Source organism: Drosophila innubila (assembly GCF_004354385.1).
Source record: "Drosophila innubila isolate TH190305 chromosome 2R unlocalized genomic scaffold, UK_Dinn_1.0 1_C_2R, whole genome shotgun sequence".
Lineage (NCBI taxonomy): Eukaryota > Metazoa > Arthropoda > Insecta > Diptera > Drosophilidae > Drosophila > Drosophila innubila.
The window spans coordinates 24,533,720-24,552,666 of NW_022995374.1; the positions used below are offsets into that span (position 1 = coordinate 24,533,720).

General features: G+C 36.8%; 4 protein-coding genes across 4 annotated transcripts; 3 read left to right on the plus strand and 1 right to left on the minus strand.

The window, feature by feature from the left end:
* The first annotated feature begins 3,608 nt into the window (after positions 1–3,608).
* LOC117784864 (scavenger receptor class B member 1) lies at positions 3,609–6,410 on the plus strand. The gene is made up of 4 exons (XM_034622714.1): positions 3,609–4,295; positions 4,356–4,758; positions 5,524–5,774; positions 5,849–6,410. Exons 1-4 carry the CDS (start codon positions 3,666–3,668, stop codon positions 6,179–6,181), a joined length of 1,617 nt encoding a protein of 538 aa, XP_034478605.1. The 5' UTR covers positions 3,609–3,665; the 3' UTR covers positions 6,182–6,410.
* A 3,729-nt stretch (positions 6,411–10,139) lies between these two features.
* LOC117784885 (ejaculatory bulb-specific protein 3) lies at positions 10,140–11,672 on the plus strand. The gene is made up of 2 exons (XM_034622739.1): positions 10,140–10,276; positions 11,161–11,672. The coding sequence occupies exon 2, from the start codon at positions 11,170–11,172 to the stop codon at positions 11,536–11,538; it is 369 nt and encodes a 122-aa protein (XP_034478630.1). The 5' UTR covers positions 10,140–10,276; positions 11,161–11,169; the 3' UTR covers positions 11,539–11,672.
* LOC117784874 (m-AAA protease-interacting protein 1, mitochondrial) lies at positions 11,669–13,111 on the minus strand. Its single transcript, XM_034622726.1, has 3 exons — positions 12,776–13,111; positions 12,415–12,710; positions 11,669–11,884 (listed from the first exon to the last, which is right to left on the minus strand). The coding sequence occupies exons 1-3, from the start codon at positions 13,040–13,042 to the stop codon at positions 11,743–11,745; spliced, it is 705 nt and encodes a 234-aa protein (XP_034478617.1). The 5' UTR covers positions 13,043–13,111; the 3' UTR covers positions 11,669–11,742.
* Positions 13,112–13,264: 153 nt separating this feature from the next.
* LOC117784877 (60S ribosomal protein L19) lies at positions 13,265–14,378 on the plus strand. The gene is made up of 3 exons (XM_034622729.1): positions 13,265–13,328; positions 13,586–13,692; positions 13,763–14,378. The coding sequence occupies exons 1-3, from the start codon at positions 13,324–13,326 to the stop codon at positions 14,263–14,265; spliced, it is 615 nt and encodes a 204-aa protein (XP_034478620.1). The 5' UTR covers positions 13,265–13,323; the 3' UTR covers positions 14,266–14,378.
* Positions 14,379–18,947: the final 4,569 nt, after the last annotated feature.

Sequence of the window (18,947 nt, forward strand, 5' to 3'; positions counted from 1 at the left end):
ATCTACGAATCCAGCACTTAAGACTAAAGTGCTTTTACTTGATTTTATGTCAAGTTTGTTTTTTTAACGACAAAGGGTGTTTACTGTAATTAATTTTGCTGACACAGCAGATTGTTAAGCTCATCATATACCCTGTTACAATAAACAAAATCATTCAATAAACTCTTCGTTTTTTGTTAATTAATTTTTTTAGTTTGTACAAGAATTAAATATGCTATTTTGTCTTAAAATTATTGAATTACATTTAGTAAAAGATTTTATATGAAACAGGTATGACCGTTTTAGACATGAGCCCACAACTAGGGGTTACTATTAGATATGCTAATTATGTGTCCCACAATGCCCACAAATGGACGTGTCATTAAAATTTAAACTGGATTTGCACGTTGTATCCAGAAAACAACACAGATTTGGCCACTTATAGCCTTGATATTTATCAAGAATATATTCTTTATTGGGTCATAGTTACATAGCAGTAAATATGCACCTAATCATTTTACCTTTTTTAGTCGCAGAGGATAAATATGAAAGAGTTACTTAAGAAATATTTAGACCCCGTACTTAAAAAATGTCAGGGGTCTGTTAGGTTTGTTATAAAGAATATGTGCGTAACAGGCAGAAGGAGGCTTGACAGACTCTATAAAGTGTACATATTCTTGATCAGCATCAAAAACCCAGTCGATATAGCAATGTCCGTCTTTCCGTCTGTCTGTCTGTCCGTCTGTCTGAATGAACACCTAGATCTAAGAGACTATAAGAGCTAGAGACATGTAGATTCCTCTATATTGCAAGCAGATCAAGTTTGTTTCAGAATTTGGCCACGCCCCCTTTACCGCCTAAAAATCGACATAGAAAATTTCATATCCATATAATAAGAACAATTTAAAAGCTAGTGACACCAAACTTGGTATGTAGATTCCTTTATATTGCAGGCAAATCAAGCTTGTTTCTTTTTTCGATCGGACCACTATATCATATATCTGTCATAGGACCGATCGGTCTAAAGTCAAGTTTTAGTATGAAAAACTTTTTTGTTTTTTGTGATATCGTAACCAAACTGATACAATATGTATCTAACCTGCCTTTTTTTATCCTGACCAAAGTTGGTTCAAATGGGACCCCTATACCATAAAGCTGTCATAGGACCGATCGGGCGAAAATCAAGTCTTAGTATGAAAAACTTTTTGTTTTGTGAGATATCGTAAGCAAACTGACAGAATATGCTTTTAAGTTTGTTTTATACATCCTTACCAGTTCAAATCGGTTTACTACTATATTACTTAGCTGCCATTGAAACAAGTAGTCGAAAATATAATACAGTCTTAGCATTTCCATATTAAGTACGGGGTCTCCGACAGTCGAGAATGCTCGACTGTAGCTCCTTCCGTCTAGTTTTACTATAGAATATCTAGTGGTGGGCATTCGCCATTTTATTATTATGGGTGCTGCATATAATACAACTCTATCGATTAGAGTATTCTGGGTATTTGAAATCAATACCAGACCGGATCTGAATTAGCCGATATGGCATTATAACTGCAATTCAGTGTGATCGGCCAGACAGACCATTTGCCCCGCTGATAGCATTCGCCTGTCTGTTACTGATAATAAGACTTCAAATTGGAAATTGCACAATCTGCAGTGATAAGAGAACAACCAGTTGGGAATAACACAATCTCACTTTATTTATTCCCATGCGATGGTCCGATAATTATAATCCAAAAGTGCCTTTAAAAATAGCTACGAATAAACTAAATAAGTGTAGCTAATTAACGCTGCCAATAACAATTCGAATGCCAATGATCGAGTCCAGGTGCATTCATCGGAAGGTTGGAAGATGCAGATCGAAGCGGAGTCACAAAATTAATCTTGAGACATTAATTATAATTACGATTTGTGAAATTCTATGCTCTGGGTCAGACTTGTGGCTTTATCGCTATCACTAACATTTCGCAGCCGATGGAGCGTGATTGCCCTCTGCTGGATGCTGATAGCCTTTCTGTTATTTAGATACCCTGTAAAGCCTAAGACTGTCAAGTCATATGCTTTCCCTTAATACGTCAGTTGAGTCGAGCGTGTAAGTTTTGATGGAAGTAAACTTGAGTTTCTTAGAAATTTATACCATTTAGTTAAGAAATTAACTTGGTATTAGTTGAAATTATGAAAAGTTGTATATATTGGACATGTAAGTATTTATCCTACAAATTTCTGATTGATTGCATTTAAAACAGAAGAGTTACTAGTCTAGTGACGCAGGCAATTTCTAGCCCCAAAATTTCTGATATCAAATATTGTGACGAACAAAATTCAGTTTAATATAAAAATTTTAAATAAAAATATAATTTAATAAAAAAAAAAAAACCAAAATTGGTGGTCTGATTTGAACCAACTTTGGTCAGGATATATAAAACCAAGTTAAATGTATATTGTATCAGTTTGGTTGAGATATCTCATAAACCTAAAAAGGTTTTTGTACTAAAACCTGATTTTCGACCTATAGAAAAATGTATATATTCAGTTAACAGGTAATATCTTCCAAACCCCTCAGCCAAAATTTTTGTTTTACATACAAAAAAAACGCTAAATTTTGCGTTTTACAACGTATTTAAATTTAATAAAAATCGTAAAAAATACCTGAGTACTTCAGAAAAAAAAGTTTAAGAGTACGCCTAAAAGCCCTCAAACACACCATTCCAATGATATATAGAACATATGTGTAGCTTTTATGGTTTGGTTGTTGAGGTTGAGGTTTCAAACTTAGAGGGACTTAGCATTTTCCCGCTAAGCTAGCGGTTTTTGCAAATGTCGTACAACAAACATTTATAGATTTTCGAAAAGAAATAAATCAACTTCATTACAGCTAAGCATCTTTAGCGCCTTGCAAGCAGACAAACAAACAAACTGACTTTTTATTTCATTTTGAGAAGTCCACTAAAAATTTCAAATTTAATTATCTTTTGAACTAGTTGTCGGATTCGGGTTATCGAGGTATCAATCAACGCGTATTTTTAATTCGATTTTAACTTTTAAAAAATAAAAAATGTTAACAAAAGGCAATCATTTACATTTTTTCCCTCCCATTTACACCCCCTTAGAAAAAGTTTAATTACGCCATTTTGTTAGTTTGGACTAAACCTTTCGATCGGTGTATAACTTGATCTGATCGGACAGTCGTAGCAAATTGTCAATTCCAGCTGTATATTTTGCTAGTCGCCTTTCGCACCCTTAGTGCTGCTTTCGTCACTAGCGCGAACTGCCGTACGCTGTGATTATTTTTTTTACTCTTACTATTATTATGTTGTGTGTTAATTTACGTTTTTTTTTATTCATTTTCATTTATATATTTTGTATTTATCGCACAACAATCACCACTCGAACAATTATGGAGAGCTTTTCTTGCTACAGGGTATTCTGTTAGCACGTCACACTGCTTAGTACTTTAACTTTGCTCAGCTTTTATTTATATTCATATTTGTTTGTCTCGTTTTCAAAAAGAACCAAGAGGAAGGGACCTCGAGATAAGTCAATGTAAGACAGCAATTTTTGAATAATATGAAAATTCTAAAGCTAAAGATTAGTTTAATGAAATCAAACGGATCGCGTGATCTCAACAACGCGGACGCATCAGTTTAGATTCATTCACTGTGGGAATTGTCGGTGTGATTATGGGGAGTGTGACAAAGTCGGGATGTTCCTGGCTTAAGATCGTGTTCCTTTCGCTATTCTGTGCATTAAACATCTACTTGTTTGTGATCTCCTTCGGGATTGACTATAAGCGTGAGATGGCCAAGGTGCATGTGCAATTCAGTGAATCGATGCCAACAATGGACAGTTGGATAAACTCACCATTTGGCAAGCTCAAGAGTTATCTATTCAATGTCACGAATGCGGAGGAGTTTCTTAGTGGTCGCGACAAGAAGGTGCGACTGGAGCAGGTCGGACCCATTACCTACAGTATTGTAGGGTATAACGATATATTGAATCGCACGAAGAGCAGTGTCACATTTCGCAAGCATCGCTATCGCCATGTCGAGTTCCTGCCGGACGAGAGCGTCGCCCCGGACATTCTCAACAAGACAATTGTCCAATTCAATAGCATCCTCATTGGAGCTGCCGCCAAGGCCGCCCAGACCCACTCGATGTTTACAGCTATAGGCTTCAATGCGGTGACCATGGGGGAGAAACTGTTTATGCCGGACAGTGTCTACTATTTCCTCTGGGAGTTTACGCGTCCCGGTCTGGAAATGATCAGCAGGTGGCTTTCACTTGTCTCCAATTGTGGCGTGCTCTACAATGTAAGCTTTGAAGGATCAATCAGATCAATTGAATCATTCATCAGTTCATTCATTCCACAGGCTCTCAAGGAAAAGGAAGAGGTCTTCACTGTCAATATAGGCACGGAACCTGGCGTTGAAAACTTCTTTCGCATTCAATCCTACAATGATGAGCTATTAATACAGGAGCAATTGAAGCGACCCACTGGACCCATCGATGAGAGTTGTCCCATTAATGTGAAGGGTACTTTGGACAATTCCCTCTATCCGCCCTTTATCGAGAAGGACACGCCCCTCAACATTATGGCCAGTGAATCGTGTCGCATCCTCCCACTTCACTATCAGCGGGAAGACGAGCACGAGGGAATCAAGGGCTATCGCTATACTCTTTTAAAGCAAAATGAGACGGCGCCAAATTGCTTGTCTATCACCAATGAAGTCAGGCTGCCATCGGGCATGTTCGACGTGTCCAAATGTGTGATAAGTACGTTTTTTAACTCCTAGAATTTCCCCTCTAATTCTTTATTTAGACCCTGTACTGAAAAAGTATAAAGGTTCTAGTACAAAATACGTTACAGTTTGAAGAAGGCGTGGCTGACTCTTGTATATTCTCAATCAGCATGTCCGTTTGCTTATCTTGTTAAGCTAGAGAGTATAAGAGCTAGAGACTCTAAACTTTGGGATATCTGCGTTTCCTAAGCAGATTTTGTTTGCCTTAAAATATTGCCACGACTTTCTCCCGTGTATGAGTTGTATTTCTGGAAATCTCTCTGATGATTTAACATTCTATATAATAATTTCTACACTGATAAATAATTTCTACAATCAAGATTTTGGTCTCAAAACTAAGAATTTTTGTTTTAAAAATGCGTCGAGAACATAAAATTCTTAGATTAAGAAAACACATATAGGTTTTGAGAACATTTTAAATAAGGCCAAGTTCTTATTTTAAGAATAAATGTTCTTCAAATTAAAATCAAAAATCAAAAAAAATAAAAATGATTTTTTAAATTTATAATTTTTTGAAATACTCGCAGTACATATTTATACTTTCCTAACAATTTGAGATTTCTATAATTATATTAAGAACTTTGAATTTATATATTAATATTCTTAGTATTAGTATAATGTTCATATTTTAAAAACTAAATATTTAAGGTGAATGTTCTTGACTTTAGAAGTTTGTGTTTTTTTCAGTGTATTTATTTCTTTTTTATGTTTTTAATTTTCGTTTCGTTTGATCTTGCAGATGATGCACCTGCTGCATTTTCGTCGCCACATTTCTATGGCAGCAGCTACGATTGGACAGAACACTTTGAGGGACTTAATCCGAATGCGGAGGAGCATGAGGGCTTCATTTTGTTGGAGCCCACGTCGGGCATACCCCTCAATGAGAAGTATCGTTTTCAGTCGGTGACACCTATGCCAAACATGGACGGATACGGTCACGGTCTCAATAAGCTGAGTCACGTTATGGTGCCCACCTTTTGGTATGAATTCGTAAGTATCAATCAAGCTGATCCTTTGATCCAGTTACCGATCCTCTAAAGCTTAGCTCTTGTGTTTCCAACTAGGAAATGGGCCAATTGCCGCTCTATGTGCTTGTCATAATGAGGATCTATGCGAATCCTTATCTACAGCCGATCTTGATGGGCTTGCAACTTTTCTGCGCCATCGGGAGTCTCTACTTCTTGGTACGCCTGCTGAGGCGGCTCTGCAAAAAGATCTGCGCCACGCCCGTTGTCCGGCTGGAGACGGTTTTGAACTCACATCCACATTCAAATCCGGAGTCAACTCTGGAGCATGATTCATCCAAGCTAGAGAATGTTTTGAATCCACATCTAGATCCGAATCAAAGTCCGGATTTAACGTCGCAAAATAATTTATCCAAGCTGGAGACGGATTGAGTCCACAACTATATCAAAATCCGAATCCAATGCCGCATCATGATTTATCCAAGGCTGACAAATATTGATGTGTATCTCATAGATACGTTTAGTTGTAAATACTTCTGTAGAATTACCTTATAGTTATTGTTATAGTGAGAGTGAGAGATCAGCTGATTTTTGGAGCCTAATCAGAGCTTTACTTATCAGCTTCAAATAATAGAAAAATATACGTAATTGGCCATCGTAAGCGACGTGTCTCTCATTTCACCTTATCTGTCAGTCGCCAATCTATAATTCCCAATCTGTACTCACCAACACACAAACATAATCTCACACCTTATTGTCTCGTTGAGATTTTGCTTGAGGTCGCGGCTTTTTGTTTGATTCCTAGTCATTTGGTCATAAATTGTGTGCACAATTATTATCTGTAAGCCCAGACACAAGCACACACACAGTGTCATACACACCTAAACACACCTCTACACACACTGACAGACAGACAGACAGACTGACAGACTGACCGACAGACAGACAGGCGCATGGCAATGAAAACCCGTGCACACGTACTCGTGCCTCACTAAAGATCTGTCGCCAGATTTATTTAAGTTTATTGAATCGGTTTTGATTTTTATTATTGTTATTCTTTTTTTTACTTCTTTTTGGTTTGTTTATTTTTCTGTTTCGCTTTTGTTGTTGTTGAGGTTTTTGATGTGTATTCCTGCACCTGAACTTTTGCATATGTTGCCTTGTTTCAAGGCAAACAACCCTTTGATGACCTTGCTTCCAGCTTCAGTTGGTTCCCCCTTTAGCCTCATGCCTCCTCTCTGTGTCTGAATCTTCCTCTTGGGCTGTGTCTTTCTCTCTCTCTCTCTCTCTTACTCTTTACACTGACTCATTGTGTCTCCTTTTACACTTATGTCTTTCCCTCTCCTCTGCATCTCCCTATTCGCAACAGTCACCTCCTCTCTACCACTGTCCCCTTCACTTTTAGATTGTCTCGCTAAGGTTTACATCGTACTTTCCATTTAAATAAGCTGCAACTTAATACACAACTGTTAATTGGGTAACGGTAAACTTATAGTATCAAGTCGTTTTTTTTTTCAAAATTTCCCACAAAGATGTCCGAAATGTTTAAGAAAATTGTCAAACTTTTTCGAGAAATAACAAAATTGGGGAATAAAATATCCCACAAAAAAACCCCTACACCAGGTAAAAGTCTAGTGACGAATGCAATTTTTAGCCCAAAATTTCTGATATCCAATTTTGTGACGAACAAAATTCGGTTTAATATAAAAATATTAAATAAAGATATAAATTAATAAATAAAAAGCGAAAACTGTGAGCAAAAAGGGTGAGCTTCCTTGTACATAAAAATTACTTTTTGCGCGGTGCCGAATGTCAATTTTCCTTTGTTCTATTATTATTTCATATTTTTATATTAAGCTGAATTTTGTTTCTCACAAAATGGGATATCAGAAATTTTGTGCAAGAAATTGCTTTCGTCACTAGACTTTTACCTCGTGTAGGGGTTTTTTTGTGGTATATTTTGTTATTTCTCGAAATTTTGTTATTTCTCGAAAAAGTTTGACAAAATTCTTAAACATTTCCGACCACTTTGTGGGGAATTTTGAGGGATTGGGATCGGGATACTATATACTACGAGGCTGTTAAATCTAGAATTTTCATAATATTTTTACTCTCAATAATTTTATAATTTCCTCTTCCAATTTTTTCATCCTTCTTTTTAGTATCCTTAAAATTTTTATTTTTTTTTTGTAATTTTTGAAAAAGTATTCGGAATTTGCCTGAGGAACTGCTTACATTAACGTGATAAGAAAATTTGTTAACATTTCGACAACAAGTTTTGTGTAATTCAAACCAATTGAATACCAACAAATATTGAAAATGTTTAAACGATTCTTTTCAAAAAACAAGCCAGTAATGTTAAAAAAGGAATTTAAAAACTGGACCTGAAAATAAAAATATTAATGAAGTTCAAAGACCACAAAGACATCGCGTAATTTTAGATGACGGCTCGCGAACTCTTAATTGGACTATATTATTCAATGCAAATTAATATTGGAAGGACAAAAAAAATATAATTTCTCGCGCCGGATACGCTTCTCCATGCAAAATGTTGTAATATGCGTGGACAACAATAAAAACAAATAGCTGGTTTTTAATGATATGATAAATCAGACAGAGCTTTGCATAATTACGAGTATCAAAGTAATTAACATAAAAGTTATATCATTGTTTCACAAAATGATTTATCACCTTTCATTAGCCTCTGACTAGGGAAGCTGTTAGTGCTGTTTTATGTTTTGCTGTTTTAATTATTAAGTAGAACTGACCCATTGAACTGCAGTTAAGTAGACAAACAAATATGCGTCATTGTCATTAGAGTGCGAATAAATATAGACATTTAATGGATCATAATATGTGAACCCAAAAACAGAAGTCGCGACAATTATCGCTCTGATATGTGAGTGCAGCGAATACGAATTCGAGATCTATGAATAACCCGATAAGCTATGAGGGTAAATCCCCAGTTTGAAGTCTGCACAAACAAAGCCACAGAGTATCTGAGACCAGTTAAGAGCTTTCGAAATCTGGTTGTTTCTAGAGTTTCGATGGAGAGCAAAGCAGATACTCGATAAAGATAGCGAGATAATGGGAATGGGAATTAAAAGTGGGAAATGCATAAAACCGATTACAACATAAACGTTTACTAAAAAAAAACAATGAAGAGAGCATTACAGACTGCTCTCTTTCCCTCTCTTTCGATCTGATTTTATACCCTGTGCTGAGTGAGGGTATAAAGAGCTTGTCATGGCGGACCCCACGGAATACGTGTATATATTTAAAAAAAAAAAAATCTCAAATTTGTTAAGCGCTAGGAAATTCCAAATTCTTATGTAAATTTCTTTAATATGCTGGCAGCTCAAATATATTTCAAATTTAGTTTACCTCACCCCCATCCCTACTACTCGAAAGAAAAAGTTTTACTAGATTAATTTTTGTAATTTTGGAGCTTTATCTATACTTCACGGCAAGTCCAATGTACATTGTATTAAAGATATGTATAAGTAATTATAAGGAAGTTCTCCCTGAAAATTTCATCAATATCGGATAATAAGCTCGAAAGTGTGTGTAATTGTTTCAATGTGTTTATATCAGGGACCGAAATCATTATTATACCAGTTACACAAAAAATAAGTAAAAGGGTATATTGTGCTCGTTGGAATGTATGTAACAGGCGGAAGGAGGCATCTTCGACCCTATAAAGTATATATGTTCTTGATTAGCATCAACAGCCGAGTCGATATAGCCATGTGTGTCTGTCCGTCTGTCTGTCTGTCCGTCTGTATGAACAGAAGGATCACAGAGACTATAAGAGGTAGAGTAACCAAATTTTACACACATATTTCTATATACCCCACGCAGATCGAGTTTGTTTCAAATTTAAGCCACGCTAAGGGCTTAGATGCTGGGTATCTCAAAGTCGAGCACTCTCCTCTAAAGCTTTCTTACTTGTTTTTTAAAATGTTGGGGTAAATACGTCAACGTTTTTCCTACGAATTTTGGCATAAGTGCGGCGAGACGTGCAAACCCACTAGCAAACTAACAACCTAAGCAAACAGCCGTGTCAAGGGGGGCAAGGGGGTGAACGAGTCCAAGCGCCAAACGACACTCGTAAAGTAAGACCAATCCAGAAAACAACAACAACAACAGCAGCACAAGCAGCTTACAGACACCTTAGGTACAAGTGATTGCGCCGAAATTTCAAGTGAAAACTGAAATCCGGTTCATTTGGTAGCTACATATGTATTTGTTGTAATCGGTCGGTAGTGGGGTACACTGCAACACGAAGAGACCTTTGACTCGCTCGGTCTGCCCAGGTGCGACGAACGGAACGACAAGTGACAAGTTGACAAGTGGCCAAAACGAATGCGAAAGCTTTGCACGCGTCGAGTTGCCAAAGCTCCTTAGTATAAAAGTCGGTTAAACAGGCTAACAGCTCGCAATCAAAGCTGTGCTGTCGTACGCATCACACACAAATACACTAAAACTCAGCAACAAGAGCAGCTCAACAAGACAAGACAACAACAAGTGAGTAAAGAAACCACAACAAAACAAAAGAGATTTTACGAGAGAGACAGAGAGAGAGAGAGAGAGAGACACAAGCTCGTTGATACGAGTCGTCGAGCATGCGCATATGTAGCTTGCAAGTGCTTGATTGATATCGATATGTACAAAATATTGCGTAAACGATTGCCAACACTTTGCGTGTGTGTGTGCATTGGTTCATTTAACGGTTAAGCTGTAACAATAACAACAAGTTTTGACTTTTAGCTTACATAAATAACAGTCAATTGCGTTTGCATTTGCATTGATGTTAATTTCAATTTAAATAAATAAATAAAAAAAAGCTTAAACCAGACTAAGCTAACTGACGTGGTCAAAATTGTGAAATCTTTCGTTATTAAAAGTAAGAGAAAAAAACATTAATTAGTATGCATATGCCATATATGCCAAGAGTCATTAATAATGCATGAAATGAGTTTAGCCCAGAAATGAGGCGGCCAACAAGCTACGACCGAGAATCTATCCAATGTCACATCATAATAAAAATAATAATTTAAAAAAAAATACAGCCAGTTGTCAAGTCGAGTCAAGAAAGTGCGAGAAGCAGACTTAACGACGCCCGAGTAGCCAAATTTAAGATAATGTTGCTTAGAGATCAGGAAAGATATCAACGAAGACTTATAACTGCAGCAGCTTAAAAGAAACAAAGATACTCAGACACACACATACAGATACGCTCACTGACACACAGATACTCGGAGACGTCGCGTCGTCAGGAGTGAGAAATTGTTTGCGTTTTGTCAAAGTCATAAAATGTATTAACAAGATTTCTTGTTTGTTTAACAATTACTCACACTAAGCGATTTATCTTATTTAAATTCATTTTGTAGCCGTTTGTTTATTTACAGCTGGTCAAAATGAAAGCTTCGTTGGCCATATTGATAGTGTGTGTGTTTGCCGGCTTGGCAGCTGCCGGTCCCCAGAAGGAATACACCAACAAGTTCGACAACGTCAATGTCGACGAAGTTCTGAGCAATAGACGCATCCTGAGCAACTATATCAAGTGCCTGTTGGAGACGGGAGCCTGCACCCCAGAGGGACGCGAACTGAAGCGCCTGTTGCCCGATGCCCTCCAGTCCGACTGCTCCAAGTGCACCGACGTGCAGCGTCGCAATTCCAACAAGGTGATCAATTACCTGCGCGCCAATAATGCCGGTGACTGGAAGAAGCTGCTCGACAAATACGACTCGAAGGGCGTCTACAGATCCAAGTACGAGAAGCATTAAACTTAAGCTTAAACTTAAACAACAAACAAAAAACAGAGCAACAGCAAAAGATATTAACTAAAACATCCTAAATGTACTCGTTATTTAAAACTACACAATAAACAATTGCATTTTCTGTATCTATCTCATACCTATACAATTTTAACGCAAATTTTATTCCAAAATGTTGAATGGATTACAGCTAAATTCTCATGTCATCCTATGTTATTTGGATTCGTTGATAAGGTCAATGGCCCTAAAGTGATTGGCCACATTGATGGTCCAGTCCGATTGTTGTCCCGCGGTGAACTCCTTCTTGAACCGATAGTTGCATATGAACACCTTATCCTGATACTCTGGCATGGTGCTAAAATTGAGAAATTGAAATGCTTAAGATACTTTCTAACAGATACTTTAACCGGTATTAACGTATTGAAGTTGGTAACAGTAACTGAAACCCAAACCTAAACAAGACTTTTTTATTATACCTTAACCGAAACTATTTAAACCGAAATAACCGATTCATGTAAACCGGTTCGTTTCGGTTCAATCAAGCATTAAATTCAGTTATGTTGTTGAGGTGTAATCATTGTTTTGCAACCTATTTTAATTTTAAATTTAAATATTGATATTATTAAACAAATCTTTTTGAAATCAAAGAAGTTTTGCTCTTGTTTATATTAACTTTCTTAAAACATTTCTTCAGCTCTTTTTTTTTTTGTGATTCGAAATCATACCGAAGTTACAAACCAAAAGCTACAATAAACCGGATACAAAGATTTTTCGTAACCTATAACCGAAGACGTAAATACAAACATTACCGAAACCCTAACTGAAACCGATATTCGATTCAATATTATATCCTGTTTTCGAAAGCAGCTCAGCAACCGTGCTTACCCCATATTCCAGGGTATTTCCTCGCCACGCTCTCGCATCTCGGATAGTCCCCGCATCACATGAAACACCATTGTGATTTCCACCCATCGCTTTTGCAGCTTATCATTGGCATCATCGAATATGATGCCGATTTGATACGGAAACGATAGATATATATCGCTCTCATTGATTTCCAACTGCTTCCTTTGGGTCATCGATAGCTTCTGCACGACCGGCTTAAGCTCGGCAATGGCATCGGCGCTGACAAGATGCTGCAGTTGGCCCAGATCACCGCCTGTCAATTTGGAGGATACAACCTGACCGACGAGGAGTTCAAATAGATGCATTTAATTTCATATGTAGATTAAGTCTCTGCTCTCACCTGCAGCGCCTGCTTGGCGCCGTATATGAAATCTTTGATCTGAAATTCGCTATCGAAATAGGGACGTATGATAAACTGTACGGTTATCCAATTTTTAATTGTGTTCAGTGCCGATGGCCAAATGATCTCCGGAAAGTCCATAAGTCTAGGCAATTCATTTCTGTTGGCCTGCTTCTTGTTCTGCTCTGGAGCATGTGGCAGTGTTGCATAGCATCGCATTTTTGGTATGGTCGCCATGGTTAGGCAGCGCCTCAAAGTGTGTTGCATCTTAACTGATTTTAATAACAACAAATTATTATTTTTATTTTGGTAGGCTTTTTTCCTATCGAAATCAGCTGTTGGACCACTGCTATCGATAAGGTTTTCGATGTAAACATATCGGAGTTATGCAAGTGCTGTTAACACACTGTTATGTTAGCACAGCGTGCAAACGGTCACACTTTTACAGCAACGAGCTTCCTGTCAGCATACATTCTCGAAAATGGCAGTCATTTCCGTCTGTCAAATTTTTCTTTCTTTCCCAGCCACGACGAGCAAGGGTCGACAGCATGAGGTACAGTGGAATTTAAAAATTTGTGTGTTTACTGCGCTTTTGTTGTGTTAAAATGTGTGAAAAGTGTTCATCAGTGATTGCATTATATATTAAATGCAGCACATAATAAGTGCAATTCATTTCGAGCGCAATAAAAGTGAAATAACCTGAACGTGTGAAGTCACACACACACACATGAGCACGCACGCATACACACATGAATAAAAAAATCATGGCACGCTGTTTTATTAATATCGAATTGATTGTTATTGTTGCAGTTCTCTAAAGCTCCAAAAGAGGCTCGCAGCCTCTGTACTGCGTTGCGGCAAGAAAAAGGTTTGGTTGGACCCCAATGAAATCAACGAAATCGCCAATACAAACTCGCGTAAGTATTGCTTTCCATCGATATAGATGTGGATATCACATCACTAATGATAATATATCTTGGTTAACAGGTCAGAACATACGCAAACTGATCAAGGATGGTCTGATCATCAAGAAGCCCGTCGTGGTGCACTCCCGCTACCGTGTCCGCAAGAACACCGAGGCCCGTCGCAAGGGTCGCCACTGTGGGTTCGGTAAGCGCAAGGGTACAGCGAACGCTCGTATGCCCACCAAGCTGGTGTGGATGCAGCGCCAGCGTGTGCTGCGTCGTCTGCTGAAGAAGTACCGCGACAGCAAGAAGATTGATCGCCATCTGTACCACGATCTGTACATGAAGTGCAAGGGTAATGTGTTCAAGAACAAGCGTGTTCTCATGGAATACATTCACAAGAAGAAGGCCGAGAAGCAGCGCAGCAAGATGCTCGCTGACCAGGCCGAGGCCAGGCGGACCAAGGTGCGTGAGGCACGCAAGCGCCGTGAGGAGCGCATTGCCACCAAGAAACAGGAGCTCATCGCTTTGCACGCCAAGGAGGATGAGATCGCTGCCAAGGCTGCGACCGCCGCGGGTCAATAGGTCGTCCGTCGACGCACGCTTTGCTAGACAAGGCAATAATGATTAGTAATTGTTTTCAAGAGAATAAAACCGTCATTTTAGTTTGGCCTAAATGATTTTGTACAAACGTGGAATACACCATCATTGTTCTTTTCTCCAATTGGAAGATTGCAATGGGACACCGCTGTGGCAAGTCCTTCATTTCATTGTGTTGTGAAACTGGAGCGGGGCTTTAAACATGTGTAATATATGGATAACAAGAATAACACCCGAGTCGAGTGGTATCTGTCGGATCGTACAGATTGAAAACGATTTAACTATTCCCAAAAATTGACAAACGAAGCAAATAAATACAATTTGCTTACGGCAAATTAAATAGTTTAAAAATATATATATATATATTTTTGATTTAAGCAGCGCGCCTGACCATTGTGACTGTGGTGGGCGGGCGATAGCTAGTATATAATGGTCTAAGAAAACTGATGACCGATTTGTTCGCTTATCAAATATTGAACAAGCGAACTTAATATTTCAATTGAACAAATGTTCACCTGATTAGCCGCATTTTGTTTGCAATTGATCAGAGATTTAAATAATCGCGCTGTCTATGACTATTTTTTTTATTGTTCAACCGATGTTTATTCTAGTATCGACTGCGATTAATATCGAATTACTTAATTAGTATATCGAAACAATATCGGTTTACTTGTGCGTTTTCTGGACTACTTAGCTTTTTTATAGCTTTGGATATTTTCAAAGTTCGATGCTAGAAAAACATTAAGACTAGTACGTATTAGCCGAAAATCAGCCTATTTAAAATATTTATTCAGCTATTATTTGCTACAACAAATTTTTTGTATCCATACAAAGGAAAGCAATAGTTAAGGTTAAGAAGCTTTCCAGCCAGAAATAGCTTTTTTTCTCTAAAGTTGTTACTATGCGATTTTATACTTATGTGAAATGTTAATATTAAATAACATTTTGGTATAATCTGAAATGGCGTGCTAAATTTATTTAATTTAGTATTTTTTTATAAATAATTTACCAATATAAAAACAATTGAATGAAAACTTTAAATTCTCAATTTGATAAAAAAAAGGTGAACTTTCATATGAATGCTGATAGTGCTTTTTGAGAATTAAAGCCAAAGCTAAATAATTGTAAAAGACGTAAAGGTGCTGATAATGTGTAAAATTGCTGCTTAAGCATTAAAACAAATAGAATTATTCTAATAATACTATTCTGCAAGTAAACTTTATATATAAAGTCTAAAAAAAAACAGTTATCACACTTTCATTTGTTAATTTATGTTATGTTATCGCGCCATTTTTTTAAATTCTCGATATCAAAATGAAATCGGTGTGCAAAAAGAATCGTTCCTTAAAATGATTTATATTTGCTTAATTCAAATTAAAACCAAATCTGAATCTGTATCAGGAATACCCCTACTTTATTCTTACCATTTGACGCGTTTCTTTCTCGTTTGCGTCGCTTTTTTCCTTACAGCTGAATAAGAAATAGATCGATTGTTTTCACGAACATCGATGTATATTAAAACCAAAGTTTCTCCACCTCTATAGCGTTTGCCACGAAGTACGACAAATTTAAAATTTTTGTGATACTTGTTTCCCGGTGAATGCGCCCAATATTTGCTATATAGTATGTATAACTAAGCCGCATAGAACACACATAACATAGACAGAGTATGATTTGGACCAGCATCTTCGCTTATTTTTCTTTACTTATATTTGTGCCTAATATTTGAAAATCTTTCAGCGCAGCTTAAAATCAAACAAACAAAAGAGAGAGAGAGAGTGTAAAACATTACTACAAAGAGGAATTGGCTTACACGGAAGAAGGAAATGTAACAACATCAGCTTCAAAAGTATTTTGAGACATATGGATGCGTTGAAGAAGTTTATATGTTGTCGAGTGGAATTAAGAGAGGAACCGGCTGCGTTACCGTCTTCAATCCTCATCATGCTGCCAACGCATTGAAGACAGAAATGCATAATGTCAATGAATGTCGTATAACAGTTCAGTCCGGTTACATTTCGCATAAAACGAATGCCGAGAAATTTCCGGACAAACCGGAAAATGTGAATCCCCAGAAAACTGCTGCCATTATGCAACTGAACGATTATTGCCTAGATCATACATTTCGAAATTTATCTGATCAATTTGATCGCATTCAATTTGCACGCACCTGTAATCGTTTTCAATGCATTTATGAGCGAATGTCGCCAATGCTGGACAAATCCATCGATTTTGAATAATTTGAAGAAATGACTGTATGGGAATTGGCTAATTTTTTTCAACTTTACTTTACGAACGAAATCGAACGACTTATACCATGTCGTCACCTTAGGCTCGTGTTCGAATTTATTGGCAAGCATTGCATTATTTATAGTCAATGATAATCGAAAACAACAGATTAACATCGTACAAAATATTATCAATGCTTGCAAATCAAAATAGTCTTCAAAATCGGGAAATACTTAATTGCAATCTCATTGATGAGAGTCTACAAGCAATGCAGCATTTGAATAGGCTAAAAAAATGAATCTTGCCAATAATATTATGTTAACTGAAGAGCTTTTGAATTGTTTGCCAAAGTCTATTGAGTCGTTGACTCTAAAAGCCCGGGATTCACCGCAGCACCCGGAATTGTTGACTAAAATATTTCTGAGGCTACCGCTGCTTAAGGAATTCTTAAATCCCCGTATATCAAGGAGCTTATCAACGACAATTTTTGTGCATTTTTGGAGTTTCTCTCCAATGCCTTCGACGAAAACTGCATTCCTTGTTATTTCCACATTGCACGGCTACCAAATCTTAAAAATCTAAATTAAATGCATTTTATTATAGGAATGATTGCATGATGATTTATATTCTAATTGCATGGCTGGTGGAGCATAAGTCCAAGCAGTTGGAACATTTTGAAATATATGCAGGTAATTAATTTTTTATGAGTACCGAGACCCTTAAGACGATTGGAAAGCTGAGCGCATTGCGTATGCTGATTTTTCCAGGATCCGATGCGATCACCGATCGTGGACTAGGGGCACTATTCACCTTGCAAGATTTGACAGAAATCGATATCAGCTGTAGTAGATATATCACTGATAATGGTGTACTTCCTTGCTTGTCCCAAACTGCAGGTGTTAAATCTTATATACTGCTCGACACTCACTAATAAGCTTCTTTATGATATTATTTTGAGTCTAATGAACAATCAACATCATCGTCCGCTTCTATTAAACTATTTATATTCGGCACCAACGTCAATGAATCTACACTACTAAATGCGAAGGAATTTTATGGAAAACGCTACATTTCAAGATTAAAACAATCTAAAACCATTTTGATTTTGTTAATTGCTTATCGAATTGGCAAACAATATTATTAATATAAATGTAGTATGAATAATTGAAAACCACAAAAAAGCCCTCTACACGATGTAAAAGTCTAGTGACGAAAGCAATCTCTAGCCTCAAATTTTCTGATATCTAATTTTGTGACGAACAAAATTCAGTTTAACATAAAAATTTTAAATAAAAATATAAATTAATAATAAAAAATAAAAGAAAAAAGGCATTCGGCACTGCGGAAGAAGTAATTATTATGTTCGTGTTAGCTCACCCTTTTTGCGCTCAGTGCAGAACGCCAATTTTCGTGTTTTTTTTTTTTTTGATTTTAAATTTTTTATAATAAACTTTATTTTTTTCGCCAAAAATTGGATATCCGAAATTTTGGGGCTAGAAATTGCTGTCGTAACTAGACTTTTACCTCGTGTCGAGGTTTTTTTTGTAAGATTTTAGAAATTTTTGCATTTGCTTTTGCTTCTGACATTGTAACTTTATCATGAATGCAGGCAGATAGTAAAATATATAAGTTTATTTGTTGAATTTCTTTTATATTAAAAAAAAAATTTTTTTCTTTAATTATAAAGAAAACTAGGGTGCTCCGCCCCATGCTCGCCTCGCTTGCGTTGCTACAGTCGAGCATACTCTACTGTCGGAGACCCCGTACTTACTATGACAAAAAAAATTTTCATACTAAGACTTGGATTTCGCCCAATCGGTCCTCTGACAGCTATATGATATAGTAGTTCGAAAAGAACCAACTTGGGTCAGAATCTATAAGTCTAGCTTAAATTAGTTTGGTTAAGATATCTCGTATAACAAAAAAGTTTTTCATACTAAGACTTAATATTAGACCGATCGGTCCTATGCCAGCTATATGATATACTGGTCCGATTTGAACCAACTTTTGTCAGGATATATAAAACCAAGTTAAGTGCATATTGTATTTGTTTGGTTGAGATATTCCATAAAACAAGGTCATATACAAAAAAAACGCAAAATTTTACGGGCTACAACATACTCAAATTTAATCAAAGTCGTTAGAGCCGTTTTGTCAGAAATCGTCAGAAATGTAAGCTAAAAAACCTGATTTCACCTGCAAAATGTAACCTGAGTACTTTAGAAAAAAAGTTTGAAGGTACGCCTTTCCCGCTAAACTAGTGGCTTTTTTCAAAAAGTCGTAGAACAAACATTTCTAGATTTTAGAAGGGAAGTAAATCCCCATCATTAGATCCAGTTTTTATTGATACAAACAGACAAACAAAAAAACTGACTTTTCATCTAATATGAAAATTTTTTGAAAAGTCCACTAAAAATTTTAAATTTAATTATCCTTGA

Excerpts from the sequence above, each read along its gene's own strand:
- LOC117784864 (XM_034622714.1), top strand. The coding sequence starts at position 3,666 with ATGGGGAGTGTGACAAAGTCGGGATGTTCCTGGCTTAAGATCGTGTTC. Across the intron at positions 4,296-4,355 it reads ATTGTGGCGTGCTCTACAAT|GCTCTCAAGGAAAAGGAAGA; the intron begins GTAAGCTTTGAA and ends TTCATTCCACAG. Across the intron at positions 5,775-5,848 it reads CCACCTTTTGGTATGAATTC|GAAATGGGCCAATTGCCGCT; the intron begins GTAAGTATCAAT and ends GTTTCCAACTAG.
- LOC117784885 (XM_034622739.1), top strand. The coding sequence starts at position 11,170 with ATGAAAGCTTCGTTGGCCATATTGATAGTGTGTGTGTTTGCCGGCTTG.
- LOC117784874 (XM_034622726.1), bottom strand. The coding sequence starts at position 13,042 with ATGCAACACACTTTGAGGCGCTGCCTAACCATGGCGACCATACCAAAA. Across the intron at positions 12,711-12,775 it reads GCGCCAAGCAGGCGCTGCAG|GTTGTATCCTCCAAATTGAC; the intron begins GTGAGAGCAGAG and ends CTCGTCGGTCAG. Across the intron at positions 11,885-12,414 it reads GAAATACCCTGGAATATGGG|CACCATGCCAGAGTATCAGG; the intron begins GTAAGCACGGTT and ends TCTCAATTTTAG.
- LOC117784877 (XM_034622729.1), top strand. Across the intron at positions 13,693-13,762 it reads AATCGCCAATACAAACTCGC|GTCAGAACATACGCAAACTG; the intron begins GTAAGTATTGCT and ends CTTGGTTAACAG.